A 21259-nucleotide genomic window follows, 5' to 3' on the forward strand; every position below is an offset into this window, starting at 1 on the left:
AGTCTTTATAGAAGGACCCTCCACTTACCCAAGCCTGCAGATTAGATATTAGTTGAAGTGGTTTGCCTGCCTGGTATTCCCTATATACAGTTTATCTATATTTTATACGCTTAGTTTTTTTTTTGCTTACTGCTGTGTTTCTACATGAGTTTTACTACTGTATCCAGTTCATTCCTTATGTCGTGCCTCAAGGAACGACCAGCATAGGAGTTTATTTGTATCGTATAGAAGTGTTTTTACCCCAACTAGAGAGCTCAATTACAAATCTATATATTTATATGAAGGTTTACATTTCTACAATTTGGAAAAATTCTACTAGTTGAAAATGGTATGGTATGGATTTTGCTGTTGTTTTCGACTTTATTTAGGAGTTTGGGCATAAGGTTTTGGTATTCTTGCTTTTAAGTATGTATAATTTTGTTAAAATGTACGGCCTGGTAAAAGTTTAGCTTGCCAAGGCTTATAAAAAAATATGTCTTGTTTACTTACTGGCTCATTATAAAAGTCGACCATTTTTTTGGGTAATATCATATAGACAGCTAGCCTGCTCATATATAAAAAATGCGCCGTATAAAATGCCTCGAACTTGCGCTCTCATTTGGTTGTTGTGCCATTTTCTGCGGTTTTGGAAGGGCTATAGGTTATGGTAAGTGTATATTATTTATCTATATTTATTTGCAATGTAATGCTATGCTCGTTTATTGGCATGCCGTATTAATATCAATTTTGATTTCAGATTTTTCAGATTTGTAGTCATCGCAGCCTTCCATTGAAGCCAATTAGTTGAAACTATGTGTGGGTGTGGGTGTGTGCTTTTTGGTGTAAGGAAGAGACAATTAAATCGGTTCGAATTGAGAAATGAAACGTTTTCTTTTTGCTACATAATAAACTTGTTTTATTTTTTTCACAAAGAAATTAGCATTAATCGTATTTTGTATAATAATAATAAACATAAAAATCTAATGCATAGTTAAATCAAATGCTCGAATGCAATGCTGTCCAAATTGTAGTTATATAACTTGTGCCAATCGCTCGCGGTTTACAAAACTAAAGGTTTCGCTCTGTGTTTGTAGACTTGAATTTCTCCGTGTGTTCGAGTGTGTAACTACAAAATATTCTCGTAATTAATTAATTACTGTATATTTATATTTATATGTATGTATATGCTTTAATATATATTTATATTTATATATAATTTATAGTTTTACTTGACGCCAGCTCGAGCACATGCCATGCCTTTTAATTTCCGCATTCCTTTCTTCCTTCCGTCGTTCTTTCTTTTCTTTTTACAACAAATTACAAATGGTTTATTTATGTCCTTAGCTTAGTTTACAAGGTTCTGCTGTCGAAAAAATTTTACAAATTTTTGCTTCTGCTGTATGCATTATATTTACTTGAAATCTTGGTTATCTATAGGGCTTTATCGTATTGGGCTTTATTTTGTTTTTACACTTCACTTTGCGAAAATTCCAAACCAATCGCAGAGGGGTCTTCAGATTTTGCAAATTCAAAATGCCCCACCTTTTTTTGCCTTTGGCATACAAAGAAATGCTTGCTCATTTCGCTTCTTTATACGTTTACATGTTTACAGGGAGTTTTCGTACAGTTTTAAGTTTTATTGTTTACAGTTGTGGTTTGTTTAATATTGATCCTTTTTTAAGTGGAATTTGCTTTAGGTTTTTAGTTTTCGACTTGTATACCCAAGTTTCTTACATGCGTGCAAAAAATTGTTACTGTAAAAACTGGGCGTGTGTAGAATACGCCAGCATATACGTGTAAATTTCACTGTGCCACGGCACTTCCGCTACTCTACACATGTATTTTACATATACATCCTTTTTTTGTTTCTTTAAAAACGTTTGCCTCACGTCAAGTTCAAAACTAAGTGTAGTACATAATTCTATATGCGTGTATATATGTTTAAATATTTATAGGGATTCGCTGGCTTACACTAACTACTACAGCTAAGCAGCTCGCTGTGTCCTTTGTGTCTGTGTGAGTGTGTAGATGTGTAGGTGTTCGTGTGAGTGTGGGTGTGGGTGTCCTGTGTATTTTACACGTCAAATGTACACGGCGTGTAGCAATGTGTTTTAGCCTACAGAAAGCATCTCTACTTGCATTGTTCACTCCGTATCGAATTCGAGAATCCTAAATACAATGTTCATCTATGGATTATTTAAATTAAAATTATCAGTGCATTGCGCTCTAGAGACAGGCAGTTGACAAGTTAATAACTAAAAGTACCAAACAAATAATACCGAGCCCTGCTTGCGCTGTCGCTTGAAATGCGCCCACTTCTTCAGAGACAGGATAATACGGGTGTTGCAATGGGGATCAGGTTCAATCGTATTGGGGGTAATGGGATTAATGGTAAATGGTGAATGGTTAATGGGATGTATGTGTGCTGGGGGGGAAATGTACAGAAAATTACAAATGTTCAATGACTGGTATCCTTTGCTTGTTATATACAAAATACGACAACGACGACGGTGACGACGACAACAACAACGACACGACAACGAATTTGTGTGTACAAAAATATGCATAATACACTTTACATTGATCTCCAAAAATTGTTTTACATTGGATTTTTGTGTGTTTCGACGAAACCGACAAAAAAGTCTAAATTCGATTTTCTTACCATCTCTCGTTTTCAGTATTTTCAATATTTTAGTATTTGGAATAAGGCGTCGCGAAGTAATCTAAATTTATATCAAAAATGTACAAAATTCTTGGTATTGTTACTTTTTACAATATTCGTTCGTATGTATACATATACAATTTTTGTTTGCAATTTACAAGTGTTTCGATGACGTTTTAAAACAATTTTATACACTTACGTGAAGGAAGGGTTAATTATTTAGTAAGCCGCACAGCGAATGCATTTCAAGCTTCGCAGGGAGCAACAAGCGCTTTCTGTGTAACATAACAGAGTTAACTCTCCACCTGATTTCGTTCAGTGTGCAGTTGAGAAAGCATATCGTGTCGATTTAAATCATATTTATACATATACATATATCATACATTAAGGTGGGCTAGCAAACATAAAAGTGTATCGGGAAATTTTGGAAAAAAATTGGTTTATTTTGAAGGTTATTGTTTTAAAATCCAATTATTATCATTTTGGGCTTACTTGGCTAACAGGTTCTTTTAGCTGGCCACCAGCGCAGCGAGATCGTTGCAGATCGTCGATCCATGGTCACCAGCTAATGTGTATAAAATTATAAATACATGCGTGCAGTTTAGAATAGAATATGTATGAGTTACTTGCGACTTAAAAAAAATTTACAAAATATAGTATGTATACATTTTACAGTGAAACATTTGAAAATTACATGGTTTACATGGTTTGTTGTTTGGGGTTTTTTTTTATACAAAATTTTTACATAGTGCAAAAGCAACGTGAATGGGCTGAAGAGTCGTTCATTGTGTATGGGTGTATGCAACCGAGTGTGCGTGAGGGGGCGTGGGCGTGTCTCGTGTGTCTCTGTTTTCATTGTGTCTTGGTAGCTGCTGGCTCCAAAAACATTATTACTCTACATTCTACACTAAGTGCGGCTTCTGCTGTTATCCCTCGTATATATGTATGTATATTAGAAATGATTCCTCTGTCTGCACTTATAAATTCTAGGCTAATTCATGCAGCCCGCTCTTTTACTTTACTTTCCTTTTTTTTCAGCTCGCCGGCTCTTCAGTTGTCTTCTTATTAATTTACAGTCGAAACATTAATCATTTACAGATAGACTTGCTATATAATAATTAATTTATACAAAGTTACAACGAAAATGTACGCAGACACATCTGTTTCATTGACATTTTACATTACATTCATTTATGTTTTCTTGATCGCGATTTATTACGCATTTTTGTTTTCTTTCATCTTTGCGGTTCATGCTTTGTTTTTTACAAATTAAATATGCGAGCGCATTTTACAAATATTTTGAAATCTTGTTTCGTGAGAACGTTATTACTTTTTGTTCGTTAAAATACAAATTTCATTTAGTTATAGCTGTTAAGCTCTTTTGCTTTTTAGCTTGCCAGTGGTGCTTCTTATTTGTTTCTCTAGCTTGGCGCATGTGTGTTTTACTCATTGCAAATCTTCGAGAGCAGCTCCATTTTTCCGCTGCTTTTCCAATAAATAAGATTACATTTATATGTACTTTTTGTTTATGTTTAGCTCTACAGCTCCTAAAACTATACTGCGATTCGAGAAATAAGTTTCTTTTGACTGCCTGGCTTATTTCCATTGCTATTTGCTCTACAGCACAACGTTGCCGTTGGTCGGGGGTCCAATGGGACCCAAGCCGCTGTTGACAGCTCCTGACACCACCGACGACGAGGACTCGGAGGCGTCCGGGGAGGAGGGCTCCACAATCATGGCGCTGCCGTTCTCCTGCACCGAGCAAATGGTGGGCGAGGCCAGGCTGTTGGTGGTGCTGGTTGTGGTGGTGCTGCTGCCACTGGTGCAGGCGGTTACCGATGCCGAGGTGGCACCACTGCTGACTGCTGCCGCCGACGAGGAGGCCGGCACTCCGCCAGCGCCTGTGCCCACCGTAATGGGATTGGTTATCTTCATGTAGTACTTCTCCAACTTGGCATTGATGTGCTTGCCGTAGGTGTACTTGCGCAAGGCGGCCATGTGGGGCCGGATCTTGGTCATCAGCTTCTTGAGCTGCGTCGGCTCCGATACATCGATCATTTTTTGGACCACATAGTTGGCATACTGATCCTTCATCATCACGTGCAACGCGCTGTGTGGGGAAAATGAGGTTCGGTTAAGCTAAAGCTAAGAGGGATTCAATTTCCAGGCACTCACTTGTCGTTGAAGGTGCAGACCTCGTCTATGAGACCAGTGCGTTCGCCGCGTGTGGCATGTGTGACGCACTTCTCCACAACGTTTGAGGCGAACTTGTGTTGCGACAGCACCAGTACCTTGCCGCGCACGCTGTTGATAAGAATGGACTTGTCCTCCTGCTTGCCGTGCTCTAAAATGCAATTATCACGATAGGTTGAAGTCTTGTCTCTAGGCAATATATATATATTAAATTATCAAGCGAGAACTTACCAAGCACATGCTGAATGACATAGTTGCCATATTGGTCCTGAATCAACTGTTCGGTGTGCTCATGCAGTTCGTCCAAAATGGGCGTGGTCTGTTCGGCAGTGCAGTGCTCGAGAATCCGCTGGATCACCCGGCATCCATACGGATGGGTGCTCAGCGAGTAGACCTGACCCTTGAACGCATTGATGATGAACTGCAGCGCCACCGGGTCCACGCACTCAATGCACTTCTGCACCACATGATTGCCATTCTGATCCTTGACGCACTTCAGCACATGTCCGTCCAGTTCGTGCACGATTTCCTGCTGCTGTTCCGGCGAGATGCTCTCCAGTGCCTTCTGAATCACTCGGCAGCCGTACATTTGCAGCGCCAGCTGCAGCACATGACCCTTGACCTGCATGCCCAGCGTGTTCTTCTGCTCGGGGGTGCCGAACTCAAAGAACTTCTGGATGACATAGTTGCCAAAGACATCGGTCATCAGGCTATAGGCTGCGGCCAGGATCTCGCTGAACACCATTTGCTTCTCGGCAGCGGTGGCCCGCTCCAACTTCTGTTGGATAAACCGCGAGCCGTGCTGATCCTGCGAGAACTCCACAATGTGATTGACGAGATCGCGTAGCTGAAGATTCGGATACCGCTGGTTGCGGAAATCCTCGAGAAGGCGAGATCTTCCCGGCTGTGGGGCACCACCGACTCCGCCGGCTGCTGCTGCCACAGCCGCTGCTGCCGCTGCCGTTGCTGCCACCTGTCGCGAGTTGGCGGCCGCTGCTGCTGCTGCCGCCGCTGCCACGGCTGCGGTACCCGGAATGGCCAGGGGATTCGAGAAGATCGAGCTGTTGGATCCGAACATATTGTTGGCAGCCGCGGCCACCGCTGCCTGGGCAGCTGCTGCAGTCGCCGGCAGACCAACGGCGGCCAGCTGCTGTTGCTGCTGCTGCCGCTGACGCGACTCGGCTCCAGGTGCCCGACTGCCCAACAGGCAGGATTGCGCCGACGGCGGCGGTGTGAGTGGTGCGCCCAGCGGACTGGCCGAGGCATTGCCCGCTCCCAGTGCGCCGTAGGCTCCGCTGGCCGCTCCCGACATCGCTCCCGGCCACTTGCCACGCGCTGCGGCGGCTGCTGCGGCAGCTGCTGCTGCCTGGGCCACTGTGCTGTTCACCGCATTGGCGGCCGCTGCCACACCGCTGCTGGTGTAGTCCATGGTCGAGGGACTGAAGGCGGAGGTGCTGCGGTCGAAGGAGTCGCGGCGACCCGTCAACGAGCTCGTGTTCAAGGCGAGACCTGCAAAAGTTGCAATGAATATATGCATTAGTCAATGGTAAACTCTGTGAAATGAAAGTAAGACAGATTTGCACACTTTAAATGAATGGATTTTGTGGCAGGACTTAAAGCAGAAAGTTTAAAGTAAAGCACACCCATCTATGTGAATTTCATCAAGTAACGAACATCTATCCATGTGATTTTAATCGAGTTAGTTGCATTTCAGTTGGTTGCTAGCTTAACACCAGCTATTGCATCTTGCCACACGCAACCGCTGCGGCGACAATCAATCGGAAAATGGAAAATCGAAACCCTGTAAAGCTGGCCGCACTTTCCAGCTCCAGTACAGCATTCAGCGGGATATAAACTGGATGTTGGCCCAGATATAAAACTCTGACGCAACTGTGCCATTATCCTTTCCGGTCAGCAATGCTGCTCAGTAATTAATCGAGAGAAGCGAGGAGGCAGCTTCGATGCGCCTGTAAAACTTAATTGCCCGCTTCGAGGCGCAGCTGCTGGCTTAGTTTTAGTCACTTAGCCATGTGGCATTTGCAATGCCAGCGATAGACGTCCCTTTACCCGCTTTCCATCCCACCCCCGCGGACATCCATCTCTGTAAGCCATAATGTACAGCATTAATGGTGCGCGCACATGAGGCTGCCTGCAATCTGCGAGGATATGTAAAAGGATACAAGTGGGCGGTGGTATCCAGTGAGTGGATGTAGCTGGGCGAAAGACGGTGCCAACTTGATTGATGTCGTAATCTGTCACTGGCATTTGATTTGCCATCTAAGCTGTGGAGAAAGTGGAGAAAGTACAGAGGGAATGGCAAGCGAGGCGTTGAGGGATTTGCAGGCAGTGTCGCCCAATGATCCGGAAATGTGCGACTCGGCGAAAAGCGAAAGTTCAGGCTGCAAGCCCTCGGCCATAATAAATTCCTTCCTCAATCGCAATCTCAATTCTGCCACATTCTGCTGCTGCACTTTGGCGTCCGTTAGAGGGAACTGCAGATTAATTGCTCAAATTTATATTGAGGGGCAAACACGCCAGCACACATTAAGTTATTTAGCCACCAGTGCAAGTGCAACAAGGGCTGAAACGGCGAGGGGGTGGCAAAATTCCCAGCTGGCTGCAGGTGAATAAGGAGTGGGTGGTTCTGACCAACTCATGGGGGGTTTTCCGGAGCAGGAGGAAAGCGGGAAAAGGGGAAGGGGAAAGGCGAGAGAGGCGAGGCAAATGTTGTAAATGTCAACACAGTGTGCGCAATTTGTTGACCGAGTTATTAAGCAATTTGTTGAAAGTTGCGGAATGGGGCTGGTAAATAATACACAATGTTGGGGCTTGTTGCGCAAAACTAAAATGCAGCAGTGTTAGCAGGTGTAACACAGAAATCTGTGTCTTTTTGAGAAAAGACTTTATTAAAAGTTAATAAATTGATTTCGAGATTGCTTAAGTAGCTGAAGTGGCTTGACTCTGTCATTGAAAACTACTTTCCGTTGAGCCTGTCAGCCGCATATCCTACCTTTGTGATTTCCTTCAGTAATACGTTTAGGCTTCAAGGATAATGTGACATTTAAAACGCTGCGCAATTCTTGAGCAATTAAAGCGCGGCTCTGTTTCCGTTACTTTGAAGCAGCGCTTTAGCACTAATTACATACATTTCATATAATGCCCCTTAAACCGTTTTTTCATAGCCTACTTAACAGCGCTTACAAAGTTGCCCGAGCCGAGAATAGTTTCCCAACCAACCCCCAACCACCCACCGCCTGCCGCCCACCCACTGACGACCTTCCTCCCGACATTTAAATGACTCGCAGTTTTTATGCGTTTTCACTTTTTTCCCCTCCGCGTGCTGGAGGAGGTGAAGAGAGAGGGAAATAGGAGTGAGTGGGACGGACGTGGGACGTGTGCATAATGTGCACGTGTGTGCATTTATAATTCATAAAATCATTACATTAAGCTAAGGACGAGCGGCAAAGTGTCGTCTCTGGCGTCTAGTGGCGTCTCTCTCGCGCCGCTCGGCCCCTCTCTTTCTATTTGCGAAACGTGTGCATAAACCACAGAATGTCGCCTGCAATAAACTTGGCGTCTTTTAATGCCACCCACCGACCACCGCCCACATCGAGAGCAGTCATGTATCCACGTGCACTGCGCGAAAGAAAGGATCGAAATACAATAGCGTTCTTAAATAGTACAAAAATTAATGACAACTCTCTTAGTTATACATATGTATATAATATCTTTACACATTGGAAATTGCAACTGCATGATAGCATAGTAGCCACGTTTTTGGTTGAGTGTACTGCAGTTTCATTTGGCAAAGTGTCTCCCAAATGGAGGGCTGCTCCCACTCTAAGCTGATTTGAGCCGAGACAGACGGTCGTCGGGCAGGCCCTGAATTAGTGGAATGATGGGGAGATTGAGGGTGGCCCCATATACACTGCCAAATGGCGTCCAGCATCCAACACCCACCACACAGCACCACCACCAACACCACCACCCGCACAAATTGCATGAATAATTCCCTTTTAAATTGTGCAACTACACGCACCTAACCGAAACCCAAAACCATGCCAGCCAAACGCATGCCCAGGAAATAGAATAAACAGACGGAAAGCATACGCCACCGGGCGCCGTCGTCGTGGAAAACACCACCCCCTCACCCCCCACCGCCGCACAAAAAACACTTTCCTCGATGCAAATTGTTTGTGTTTTTCCGCCGTCTGTATTTGAAATTTAGTCTGTAGCCGCGTCTGCAATTTCGGCGAAGTAGAGAGGCGCCAAATTAGTTGCAATTTAAATGCAAGAATTACAAACTTTTGCTGGCTGTCATTAAACTACTAAGCATTTCACTCGGGATTTCCCCGTTTAATGCCAGAACTTTTCGCTGCGCGCTGGCAATTAGATTCTTGCAACTGCTGTAGACAGATAAAAGTTTGCTTTTATTTAGTTTAACTCCGATTCCCGTGCACATATCAATCATCATTAAAGTAGCTTGCAGATGTACAACGATTTAAATATAATCAAGTTTTAATGCAACGAACTTAAATGCGGCTACAAAGCTCAAGTGTTAATTAACGCTAGTTCTTGTAGTTTGCCCACTGTGTTGCATCAATCTGTGCGGCAATAAGATTTGATTTGCGTCACGCATACGCCGTGTGGTACATATCATTGAGACTTTCATTAAGCGTAAAGTGCACACACGACCGCCAACACCTCCCGACACCGCAGCAAGTGTCATCCGTGTGCTGCATGTGATCCCCGTCCTGGAGGATGCCCCCTCCTGCTGCTCCAGCTGCTCCAGCTGCTCCTGCGCTCTGTAAGCCAGCATAGCAATTGACATTTTACAAAATAAACGAATTCATTTGCACAAAAGGCTGGTGGGGAAGGAGCAGGGAGCAGGAGCTGAAGGATAAAGCAGCTGGCTGGCAGGACGAACAATGTGCTGTATGCATTGTATGCAGAGTGGTTTCGGTGGCTGGGCGCTGCATTCGATGGGTGGTTTTCGAGGCCTTTCACTTTTCCACCTCTTCTTCCACCAGCCCTGTGTGATGCAATCACATGTTGCCAACATGCGAAAGGTGTACATAATAATTTAGCAGCCAAAGGAGGATGTCTCTCCTGCTGCTGCTGTTGCTGCCCCCATTGTTTTCAAGGCAATACCCAAAATGGGTATGGCGGTTGCAAAGTCAAGCTGCTTTCTGCTTTCTGTTTCAGCCTCAGCTTCGGCTTCTGTGGCACCCTCACGTCTCTCGTGCCCATCCTGAAACCCGGTAGTCACATGCCACCCTTCTTTTGGGCCCGGCCAAGGCGCATTAACGTTTGTAATTGCAGCTTGTCTCTGGCGCAGAAGGGAATTCGTTCAACTGATATCCCACTTGCCACCCAGGCCCGTTGCTGTTCCCCTTCAGTCAGCCACTTAAAACAATATAATCTCCATTAAAAAGCCTTTTTGACATTGCACGCAGTCAGAGACAGAGGCAGAGACAGTCGGCAAGGCAGACAGATAGTCAGCTAGTCAGCTAGAAAGAGGGTAACAAGGGTAACAAGGGTAACAAGGGTAACAAGGGTGTTCACTGTACAGCATCGATTGCACAACATAATGAGTGGGCTGCTGATGAGGTGGCCTTCCTCCTGCCAGCCTGCACTTGTTAGTGGGGATTTGTGCCGGCGGAGGACAAACTGTGGGCGCCATGTGCTAATTGTAATTGAGATGCGAGTGTGCAAGTGCAAATCGTTACACTCGCAGCAAAAATGTCAGCGAGCGCAAAGAAACTAATGGTTTTACATTACAATCAATGTGTTAGGAGAAGGATAACCTATGACATTGCTATTCTAAATAAATACTTAATATAATCAACTGTGACTTTTATAGTGATGGGAGCATTCTTCCCTTTCCGATTTTAATAAACACTTTTGCCGCAGTGCAACTAATCCAAATTGGTAGTGCAGCATGTGCAGGTGGATCTGCGAATGTGGCACACTCCTCGAGAGACCCTTAGCCTAATCACCTGGCATCATCACGGTGCTCCGGGCAAAGCATGTCAGGACTTGACTGCGTGCTCGAGAACGGATTGGATTCGATTGAGTATTCCCCAGCCAGACACTCGAATCAGAAATGGATTACTTAACCGGAGGACTTTTGCAGATCGCAGCCCTTAAAGCGCGAGTTTAAAATTGCTACGTTGAAGACAACAATTACAGTGATAAAAGCAGCGGGGAAAAACAAAAAAAAGCGAAATATAATAAAACACGTAATCACTCATACGTCATGTGGAACAACAGTGTGCGAGGAGAGAAAGCTGGAAACTTCATTAAACTGCCATATGAGGCAAAATGAATTAACGACATAATAATGCCAGCTCCCGACCATCAGACGGATGGAGGATTCGACTGCCATAGTCCGGGAAATTCGTTGCGTTAATGGAAAGAGCGTTTTTGCATGCGGTCGGGAAATAAAAACCGGTGGGTGGAAAGCGTAATAATTGATTTCGCCTGATTGTTAATGGAGTTAATGGAGCTGTCCATGTCTGATGTCCGTACCCCGGTGTACATGCGTTTTAAGGAACTTTAACGCGCTACGTAAGCTGCCATTTATTCCTATAGATAGCAAACAAATTAACAAAATTCTAACGAATTTAAAAGTGTTTCTCTTTTAATAATTGGAAACTCGTCGAGAGTATATAATTCTAATCTAGATCGTTCTCCACTGATGCACTTTGCTACGATAACCCATTCCCAATGCATTCCTTATTTTTCTCGAACTAAAAAGTAGGAGTTTCTACCCAAACTCATCGCTTTGCATGAGTCAGTTTTGGGAGTCTTTTGCAGTTGTTGCAGTTGCATTAAAGTTGAAGTTGAGAGCCGAAGTTGCCGGGGCATTGGCAATAATAACATTTGCGTGCCTGCATGCAATTGTTGTTAGTTTACTCCTCGATGGCTCTTCTGTGCATTAGATATGTATGAAAAACAGGAAAATTTACTGACACAAACAGTTGGTTTTCATGGCTGCCATGGTGTAGAAATGCATTCTCGACTGGGTCATGCCACATTCATGAATGCCCTGTAATTCCAGCTTGGAGAGCTCTAAATGTTTTGCTTTGGGAATTGAGACATTTTTTTCCTTTACAATACCTTAAACTGGAAAGTATTTACACTTTATCACTTTTTTCGTATTAACTTTGGATCTATTCCAAACCTTGTTGCCTTGTTATACATGAAAATGTAGAGCAACAAAACACGCAAAATAATCGAAATGAAATTCGATATTGTAAATTGCACGATTATAATTGCACAGACGTGCAATGTGGCTGACAAGTTGCAATGACTTCTCCCCCTGTAACCCTTTGTTCTATTAATATTCCTCAGACGAATACATAGACACACATATTCAAAGGCATTTGGCAAGCCCGAATATTTGCTATTTACGAGCTCAGATCCTTTAAGTTCAAAGAGAATTGTTAGATAAGCAAAGATTAATGGCTATACACATACACATGTACATACATACATACAAACAACAAGGGAGTGAATTTTATTGGGTATGTTGATGAAGATGTGCAACACTTTACACTAATTACAATTTCTGTCACTCCACACTGGGCGAAATGAACGAATGAATTGCTGCATTATTGCAAGTCAAGGTGGTGTATATTTTACATTACTCATACGCACTGTGTGCCAGTTTGGTTAGGTAAATATTGCGCATACGCCATGTAACTTTTGATTATAACCTATTTGGCATAAACATTAGTTTACCATCAATTTGCTTGGAAATTCATCCACATCATCGCTCAATTTCACCCAATGTGAGTATTATGTACAAAGGAGAGGAGCACTTACCTCCGACACTGGAGCCATTCTGCTGCGAGTAGAGATTCTGCTGGGCCGTCTGCGGCTGCGGCTGGTACAGCTGTGGGCCCTGCGGGGGCGGGGGGCCGGCACGGGTGGCGCCCGGGGGCACCAGAACGGGGGCGGGGCTAACCAGGCGCATCGGCGTCCCGGTGCGGGGTCCTCCCATCAGCAAGGAGCCCGTGTGATCGAGGAATGCCGGGATGACCTGCAGCATCAGTGGCACGATGATGATATCACGACGATATTATACACGATTCGGATTTCGTTTTTGTACAGGGGTTAGATTTTTGTTTTGGTTTTTTGTTCATTGTTTGTTGGTTATGGAAGCGTGTTGTTGATGTTCATGTGAGTATAAAAGAGAGAAAAAAAAGAGAGAGACAGAGCATAAATATACAACGTTTTAGGTCCAATTAACTAGTTGTGGTTACAATTACAAGGGGAAGCTTTACATCATTGTACAGTATTTTTTTGGAATTTACAAACGTACAATTGCAATGGCTACGTAATAATTTATTTTAAGCTGCAAACGAAATCGATTTCAATGTAGTTTTAATACTCAAAAGGCATTTTAATAGGCTGAGATTGTTTTGAGAGGGAAATCCTTTAACTTAGTTTGTCTAACTGACAGCAGCGCTGCTGTTGCTGTTGCTGTGACCGCGAGTGTAAAGCCTTTGATACACTCAATTGACACCTGTCACATGTACAGCACCGTGGTGCCACCAACCAGTGCCTCAATCTATGTGCATACGCTCGAAGCTTCATTGTTAATCGCTGGCAACTGATCCGGATGAAAATGGTCTGGCTCTATGCGCTATATGTATGTATATCTCACCTGATACGGCTGATTCTCGGCACCCTGCTGCGAGGGGGTGAGGGGGCGGCGCGGCTGCGTTCCCTGTTGCGGAATCAGATTGCTGGGGTACATGCCCCAGGGCGCTACGCCGTAGTACTGCGGCATCTGGGCGGCGGCAATCATGCCCATATACGGGGCAGCCTCCTGGCCCGGATTGATGACGTAGGGCGTGGCCTGTTGGGCGGCATAGGCCGCATTTTGCGCCTGCTGGGCGGCCAAGAATTGTTGCGACGCGGCCGCCATGTGCATCTGTTGCTGCTGCTGCTGCTGTTGTTGCTGCTGCTGCTGCTGTTGCTGCTGCGACTGCTGCAGCGATCCGTTGGGAACGGGTGGTGCGCCCACAGCTGCCGCAGCACTCGCTGCCGATGTGGCAGCTGCTGCGGCTGCTGCTGCGGCCGCTGCATTTGTGGCAACTGCTGCAAGGCCCGGATTCTGCGAGCGAAACAGTTGCTGCGGGGCGAAAAGAAATGAGAAAGAGGTTAGTTATCGGCTCATTGGTTTAATTGCAGTCACGCTGAGGGTTGGCAGTCCTCAGGGAGTAAGTACCTCGAGTTGCATTAATGACACAGTAGGATTTAAAACGCTTAAAGATTCATTCGTCTGTCTTTCATAAAACTCGCGGATTTATCGCAGAGAAGTATTACATTTTCTGTAGCTATTTCCTGGAATAACTCATTTGGGCTTATGGTAAAATCTAGCTTAATAGGTCGCAACATATGGCGTTAAGTCGTGATTATCAGTCATATCAAGTAACCGCCCCGTTGCCACAAGCTTACTCTCATTCGTAATACATACGAGTATGCACATAACCAGATGGCATCCGCTCGTGTTGTTCTAGCAGAACATATGTACACACACGTGCACCGGTAACATGATAAAGTGTTTTCAATTGGAAAATTAAATCAAATCCAATCAAATCAGCATGAGGAATGCAGAAGAGAGAGTGAAATAACAAGGAGCTAAAACGGGAAAAACGCATGACTGAGTGTTGTGTTACTTGTTTTATTTTCCCAGTGCTCAACATGTCCTCCTTTATTTTTCTCCTATTTTATGCCTTCTCTTTGGCCATGTGGATATATCATCACCAGGAGCAACAGCCACTCAGGCATTTCAGAAAAAAGCACTATAAACTAGAAACACTAGATGCATAAATTGCCTTGTTGAAGGTAAACCGGATCTGAAGCTCATTTGAACTGTTTGTTTGATGCTGATTAATTCGCTATGTACTTAACAATTAAATTTATGGTGAATATAGGAATTTGCCTTCTAGTTACACTCGTATATACATTGTACCACACATGTTCCATCCACTTTGATGTAGTCGAGGCATTAGTGCCTTTTCCCCTGGAATCCAACGTATTCGGAGTATCCCCCAGGAAAGTCAGTTTGAGACTGTTGTGCAAAAGGCATAAATTTGCAGTCCCCTTTCGGACGCACCTGGAGTCGTAGCCGAGCATAAGGATATGTGCATAATGGCTTCAATGACTCTGCTTCAATGACTCTGCCACGCCCCCTCCAAAGACAGTGCTCCCTCGATGGAGTCTCATGTCGATTGCTTACATGGCGAATTGAAGGGGAAAAGCAAAGCGAATCTTTTGCTGCTGCTGCTAAACCAACTGGGATGACATTAACATCAAGGCGAGTGGGAAGAAGGAATAAATGTGAATTATTGATGAATGGTGCAGGGCAACAGTGAAAATAAAACCAAACAAAAAGGGCAAATAAAACTGAAACGTGGCTGAAACGTGGAATGAAGATGGCAAAGTAAAATAATAATAACACGCAAAACTTTTCGAAAACAACAGGGCCAAGCTCTTCCACGCCGAAATGTGAAAATGTGGAAATGTGGCGAAGGCGATAAAAAGCAAATATCGTGGCCTGCATACTTTTGGGCGCGTGATGCGTGAACTCAGCACTCGGCACTCAGGACTCACGATTCAGGACTCGTAGGATTCGGGCAGAGTGCGGAATCAGGACTCTCGGCGACTCGGTGCGGCCCACGAGCATGAAATAATAATCAGAAGCCAAATAAGTGTTGAAATCTGAGCCATCGGTTGCCATGGCCCCCAAAGTCCTCGTCCCAGCCTCGCTAACAACTGCTTCTCCCCAGTTCCTCTGCCCTTTACGATTATTAAAACGAAATTGAAAACAAAGGGAAAGTGCTGGAGAAGTGAAACTGGAGAAGGGACGAGAGCTGAGCAGAGCAGTGAGGGGAACTTATGTAATTTCACGCCCGTAAAGTATGCAATGCTTTGATTTAGTTGCCAAGTGATGTAAGTGCCGCTCCAATAAGATTCCTTTTTTTTCCCCCGAGAGCACTGAAGGAAAAACCTTTTCCTCCTCCAAAAGTACACGCATATTATATGATACGTTTTAGGAAGTCAGTAGCATCTGTACTTTCCTGAATGTTTCTGCTCTTTCTTCTTTCTTTAATTCCAAAACTCGTTATAAAACTGCCTGGAATGCGTCTTCAATGGCCACATAAGCTTGCATACCCGCCACCCGCTGCAATACCCAGTGATTTATGCAAATGGCCGGGTCAGTGGCAAATTTACGATCCGCACATGACACACTCGAGTTATTGTCCTTGGGCTAACATTACTCAGGACAAGGGAATTATGGGTATTATGGCGCAAGGATTGGTAGTTCCAGAGCAGATTGGCAACAAGTGAAGCGCTGCCAGCCAGCGGCGAAATTATGGAAAAATGTTTGCCCAACTTTCCCGGTGTCGTGTGGCTCCCTTTTCGCTTTCTCTGGCATTTCAGTATTTCAGCATTTCAGTATTCCAGTATGGCCCACAACTCGCGTTTTTTCACAATTCCCTTCCACTTATTTCGGTTCTCTGGCATTCCGAACCCTGCGCCCTGACATTTTTATTTCATTTCATTTGCACATTACTGTGCGGGGGGAAGGGGGGAAGCGTGCTTAATAAGCTCCCTGGTGTGCAATTTTCAGCGCTCGACTCGTAATGGAAATTATAGCTGATGTCATACACAGGGGAGCTGCCCCGAGTGGGATCCCCCCGCCACTGCTCCCACTATCTGCACTGAGAAAAAGGCAATTGTTCTTCATAATAAATGTACATGGCATTAATTACAGAATTTACTATCTATAATAATCAAACACACTCTAAAGAGCTTGCATTTTCGTGAATTCTCTTCAGTATTGGCACAATTATCACCGTGTATTTCTGGTTCTGGTTCTGTTTCAGTTCTGTGACGCCCTTCGAGTGAAAGTGAGTCAACTAACTGTGGCAACATGACCGCCCACCCGGACCAGCGCCACCCAACTTGTTGCAAGTGGGTCGCCAGGAGTTGGCAGGAGTTCGGTGGAGCTGAGTGGAGTTGAGTGGGTGGTGGCAGCTCTTAATGTTGCTAGTTGGGAGTAAGCAGCAACAGCAGCAGCAGGTGGGGCGCACTCAGCTAGTTGATTTATAATTATGGCCAGGCAACGAAATAAAGGGAAAAAAGCGGCAGGAAAACAGCAGTGGCAACAGCAGAAACAGCAAAAACAGCAAAAACAGCAGAAAGGCAAACAAAACGCTCTAGGACCTGGCCAAAACTGCCTGGCTAACTGCCTACCTCACCTTGCCTGCGGAAAAGCCGGAAAGTTTCAAGTGGCATATACACAAAGTTGTTCGGCTTGATTTGCTGCAATTGGTGGGTTTTTCTGCTTCTGTTTCGGTTTCTGTTTCTATTTTCTGCTTCGGTTTTTCCCCATTTTCCGCTTTCCACCAGTTGACATAGTTTTTTGTTGTTCCGTGTGACGTGAATAATCTCAAGTTGGCTTCAGCAGTTGGTCAAATTATTTCGAATTAGTTTTCACATTTTTCCCCGGAAGTTTGGGTTATTTGGTGCGGATAAATAAAGTTTTATTAAATTTGTTTGAAATATTAATAGTTCAATCATGGCATTGGAGAACATATTGGTTTTCCAGTCTCTTGAAAAGATCTGCGTGTCTGCCATAAAGAAAGTATATTAAATTGGATTCCCTTTTCGCTTTGAACAAAAAGTGCAGATTGTCCTTTTCTGTTTCTATTGAGCGATTGAAACTCTACTTGGCCACTTGATTTAATTTCCTTTTTTTCCAATTTCCTGTGCTCAGCTTGAACTTCTTACTAGCTCACTTTCCCCCAGCTGCTGACTCGAGATGCGATGACTGTCATTACTCACGCTCAATGTCTCCGTTTGGGTGGAAGGACTACGGACTACGCGTTCGTCCTTTTTGCAGGACACTCATGAGTTGGCAGCTACTTCAGCTGAGTTGCTGCGCTTTAATTAAATATCAATTACGCAGCCAACCCTCCGCAGTGTCCTGGCTCAAGCTGAAAGGCAATCAATTAAGTGCGCTCCTCGAGGAAGTGTCCATTTTCTTACCCCCACACCCCCAATTCACCCAAAAGACCCCACCGCTTTTCATTTCACCCATCTGCATAGCCGAGCAGAATGAGTGCAATTCAAATATTTGTAGTCTGTGCTAAGGCGCAATAAAAACAGAACGCAAATTGAATATGAATGATGGTGAATGGTGAAAGGTGAATGGAGGAGCGGTTTAGCCCTTCGCTAATGAAAGGATAGCCAGTTGGGGGGACACTTTAGTGGAGGCAAAAGAAAGGGGTGGTGGGGTAGAGTGGGTAACTGGGGTGTTTGGGTGACCCTCGTGGGTACTCCTGCACAAACGACTTGTAAACAAAATTAATGCCACAAACAAACATTAGCGCACTTTCGGCGTGTTCTGTTCGCGTTGTGTGGCTCATTAGGCAATCACCCACCAGTGGAAACGAGTGGGTGGGAAAATCGTTGGGGAAAAGCTCTAATAAACACAGAGAGAGTGTGAGAGAGTGTGAGAGGGGAGGGATCCAAAAGAGTGGCCAGCTTGCTGACCATTAAAGCGAATTACTTAACGACCGCACACGCGTGTGCTTTTGATGCCTACTTTTAGGCTCGGGACACACCCACATCTACACTGGGAGAAACGTATCTGAGTTGTTATTTACATCTCAGTTTTGACCTTGAGTCATAGAAAGTAACTAAATCGAATGTAACAAATGGTAAATGACTTGAAATTGTCTATACCTGATCAACGGCTTTAAGGACATTCATTGTACTTTTCTAGTTTTTAACAGTGCACACTTTGACTTTCTTCAATTTGAGTTTCAGCTTTCTTTTTGTGCTGCTGTGTGCGTGATTGCTGTTTGTATATTGCTTTTTAATTTTCCTCGTTACTCGCAATTTCCAGCTGAAACGTGAGCCACAAAAGCATAGGCAGTGGAAAAGGCGGAAAACGAAAATGGTGGGAAAATTGCAGGGAGGGAGAAAGGAGAAAGGTGGGGCAGAGTCGACAACATTGTAGTTTCTATTTACGCCTCAACTTTGCCACATATTTCATAAGTTTTGTTAAACTTTCCTGCCGCCTTTTCTTTATTTTCCTTCCTTTGCAACCTTGCAGGAATTACGTATTTGCCCCCATTTTCCGGCTCCCTATTTTTCTTTGGTTTCACCCATAAATTCCAGCCACTCAAGGACATCGGAGCGTGAAAGGAGTAATGAAAAATGGGTTAAGCTGGCTTACGTTACTTTACTCAATAATGAAAAGTTCAACATTCGATGACAAACTTCAGGGCGAACTTTGGGAAACTATAGAAGGGGAATTAGTTTCACAAAACTGTGGCCATCCAGAAAGCCATTGCAGTTTTTAACGCTATTATTAAATCTCAAGCTATCAACACAACAGCTAAAGTAACCAAAAAAAAAAATCAATTTAAAGCATTAAAACTCCCGATTAAGGTTAAGTTGTCTTCTTGGCCTCATTCACTATGCATAAGTAGGATTTCGGGGCCATTTCATTCCCCTACCGCAGAACTGGATTGTGTAAAATCCGAACCACTAAAGAACCCGCCAACCACCGAAATTCGCTCCATTTCCTCTCCCTGCCAGTGTTATTTTATTAATGAAATTACGCCATTTCCTTTTTACGTTTGCCCCAAGACTTCGGGGTTCACTTTGCATTCGCCTTATTTAATGATGACGCAGAGATGTGGAAATGTGGAAAGCGGCAGTGAATGTTCGGCAAATGTGACCTTAATTTGTGCAGCGGTAAGTACAATGTTGATATATGGATTGGAATACAGTGTGGCAGTCTTCATTTACATGAAGAGCACATTTAAAGTAAATTATTGCCAAATGCCGCAGGACAAACGCTCGATAGCCGCAGTAGTGTGAGGGCTCAAAGGATGCTGCCAATTACCACAAAGGGAAGCCCCTTCATTTTCACCCCTCTCCCTCTGCATTATTCATCCCCCCTCATCATCAAACGAATCGGACGGACATGAAAATATCTGAGGCAAATGAAGCCATAAATGCGCAATCACGGAATTACATGGAAATGTGAAATGTGAAGGGCGGCAGAAGTCAATGTTCCCTGCTGCCAGCCAAAGTGTTTATTTATGCAGTTTTTATTTCAGCAAGTTTCCACTTCTCGCCGGTCAAGCATTGCGCATACGCAACGTTGTGCGAAGGAACTTTGAACTTTGCCCGCCGCCGTTCTTCGTTCTTCGTTCGGCGTCAAGTTTAATTGCCTTGCAAATTGCCAAGGGAATAAAACCATGCAGATCCCTTTGAATTTCATAACAAATTGCTGCAAATTGAAGCGAGTTCTTTCGCTTTTCTTCTCCATTGTCTTGCGCCAGCAGTGGAAAAGTTCGACTTGCTGGCCGGAAAACCGCCGCCCATTAAAACTATTTGCCGTAACAAACAAGACCAGCTGGCAAGACAACAAAAACAAAAAACAAAAAACAAAAAAAAGCGAGAAGAAATTTCTTGTGTGCGGCAAACATTTTTGGGTGGCTGTGGGTGGTTGTGGGTGGCATGCGGTGGTTTTACAGCAGCCAACTTTGATTGTCTGGCCAGCTTTGTTGCATTCTTTGGGGGCGCACACAACTATTTGCTCAACTATTTGAAAGTCAATTAGGTTTTTTTTTCACGTCCTCCCTATTCGAGAGATTTCAAATTTGAAGCACCCTTTTAGAAAAGTTGCACGATTTTTTTTTGAGCTTCCTGGCTTATTGAATTAAACCATTGCTTGGGGACATGAATGCACGTAATTTCAATTAAAATTTGGCATTCGTAGAAGCCACCCACACATTTGCGAGTGACAGTCACCTGCAATTCGAGAATTTTCCGCGGCTTTTCCAGCCCAATTGTCCCGTTTGACAATTTTTGATGGCGGCGAAAATTGCGCTGACAGCATTTCAACCGAAAAATAGAGTTTGGCGAGAAACTGATGGAAAGGTGAAAATGTGGAGATGGCCAATAAATTGGCGCGTTCCAGAAATGCCAGGCAAAACAGAAAATAGGCTTGAATATAATGTCAGAGTTTAATTATTGAGTCTCAATTATTTTGGGGCATTTGTGTTTTCATTTGGCTGGAGCAGGTGCTCACATTTAAAACCGATTTCATTAAAGTTTAAACAGCAAAATGCGCCATACAGTTTGATAGCTAAACTTACGAGGTTCGAAATAATTTCCTAATTAAACGTTTCGATACGCAAGCTTTAATTGTCTTCCTGCTGCCATATTACACTACACTTACATATTTGCTCTTGACCCGACAGAAAGCCACTTCGATTGGCCTAATTCTCTTCTCGATTCATTTGCTCACTTCCCGAATACGTGACTTCCCCGGGATCCACACTTCATCGCCTGGCAATACTTCCTCTGCGGACTCCACAA

General features: G+C 44.1%; 1 protein-coding gene across 9 annotated transcripts in view; it reads right to left on the minus strand.

The window, feature by feature from the left end:
• Nucleotides 1-125: 125 nt before the first annotated feature.
• Nucleotides 126-21259, minus strand: part of LOC120453627 (maternal protein pumilio) — a 181427-nt gene continuing 160293 nt past the window's right edge. For all 9 annotated transcript variants that reach the window (XM_039638411.2, XM_039638412.2, XM_039638410.2 and 6 more), the window contains 5 exons: nucleotides 13509-13979; nucleotides 12665-12881; nucleotides 5066-6343; nucleotides 4817-4985; nucleotides 126-4751 (listed from right to left, as the gene is read on the minus strand). In XM_039638411.2, the coding sequence (XP_039494345.1) occupies nucleotides 4259-4751; nucleotides 4817-4985; nucleotides 5066-6343; nucleotides 12665-12881; nucleotides 13509-13979 (2628 nt within the window). In that variant the 3' untranslated portion in view covers nucleotides 126-4258. The remainder of the gene's footprint in view (nucleotides 4752-4816; nucleotides 4986-5065; nucleotides 6344-12664; nucleotides 12882-13508; nucleotides 13980-21259) is intronic.

This window comes from Drosophila santomea, chromosome 3R (genome assembly GCF_016746245.2).
Source record: "Drosophila santomea strain STO CAGO 1482 chromosome 3R, Prin_Dsan_1.1, whole genome shotgun sequence".
Classification (NCBI taxonomy): Eukaryota; Metazoa; Arthropoda; class Insecta; order Diptera; family Drosophilidae; genus Drosophila; species Drosophila santomea.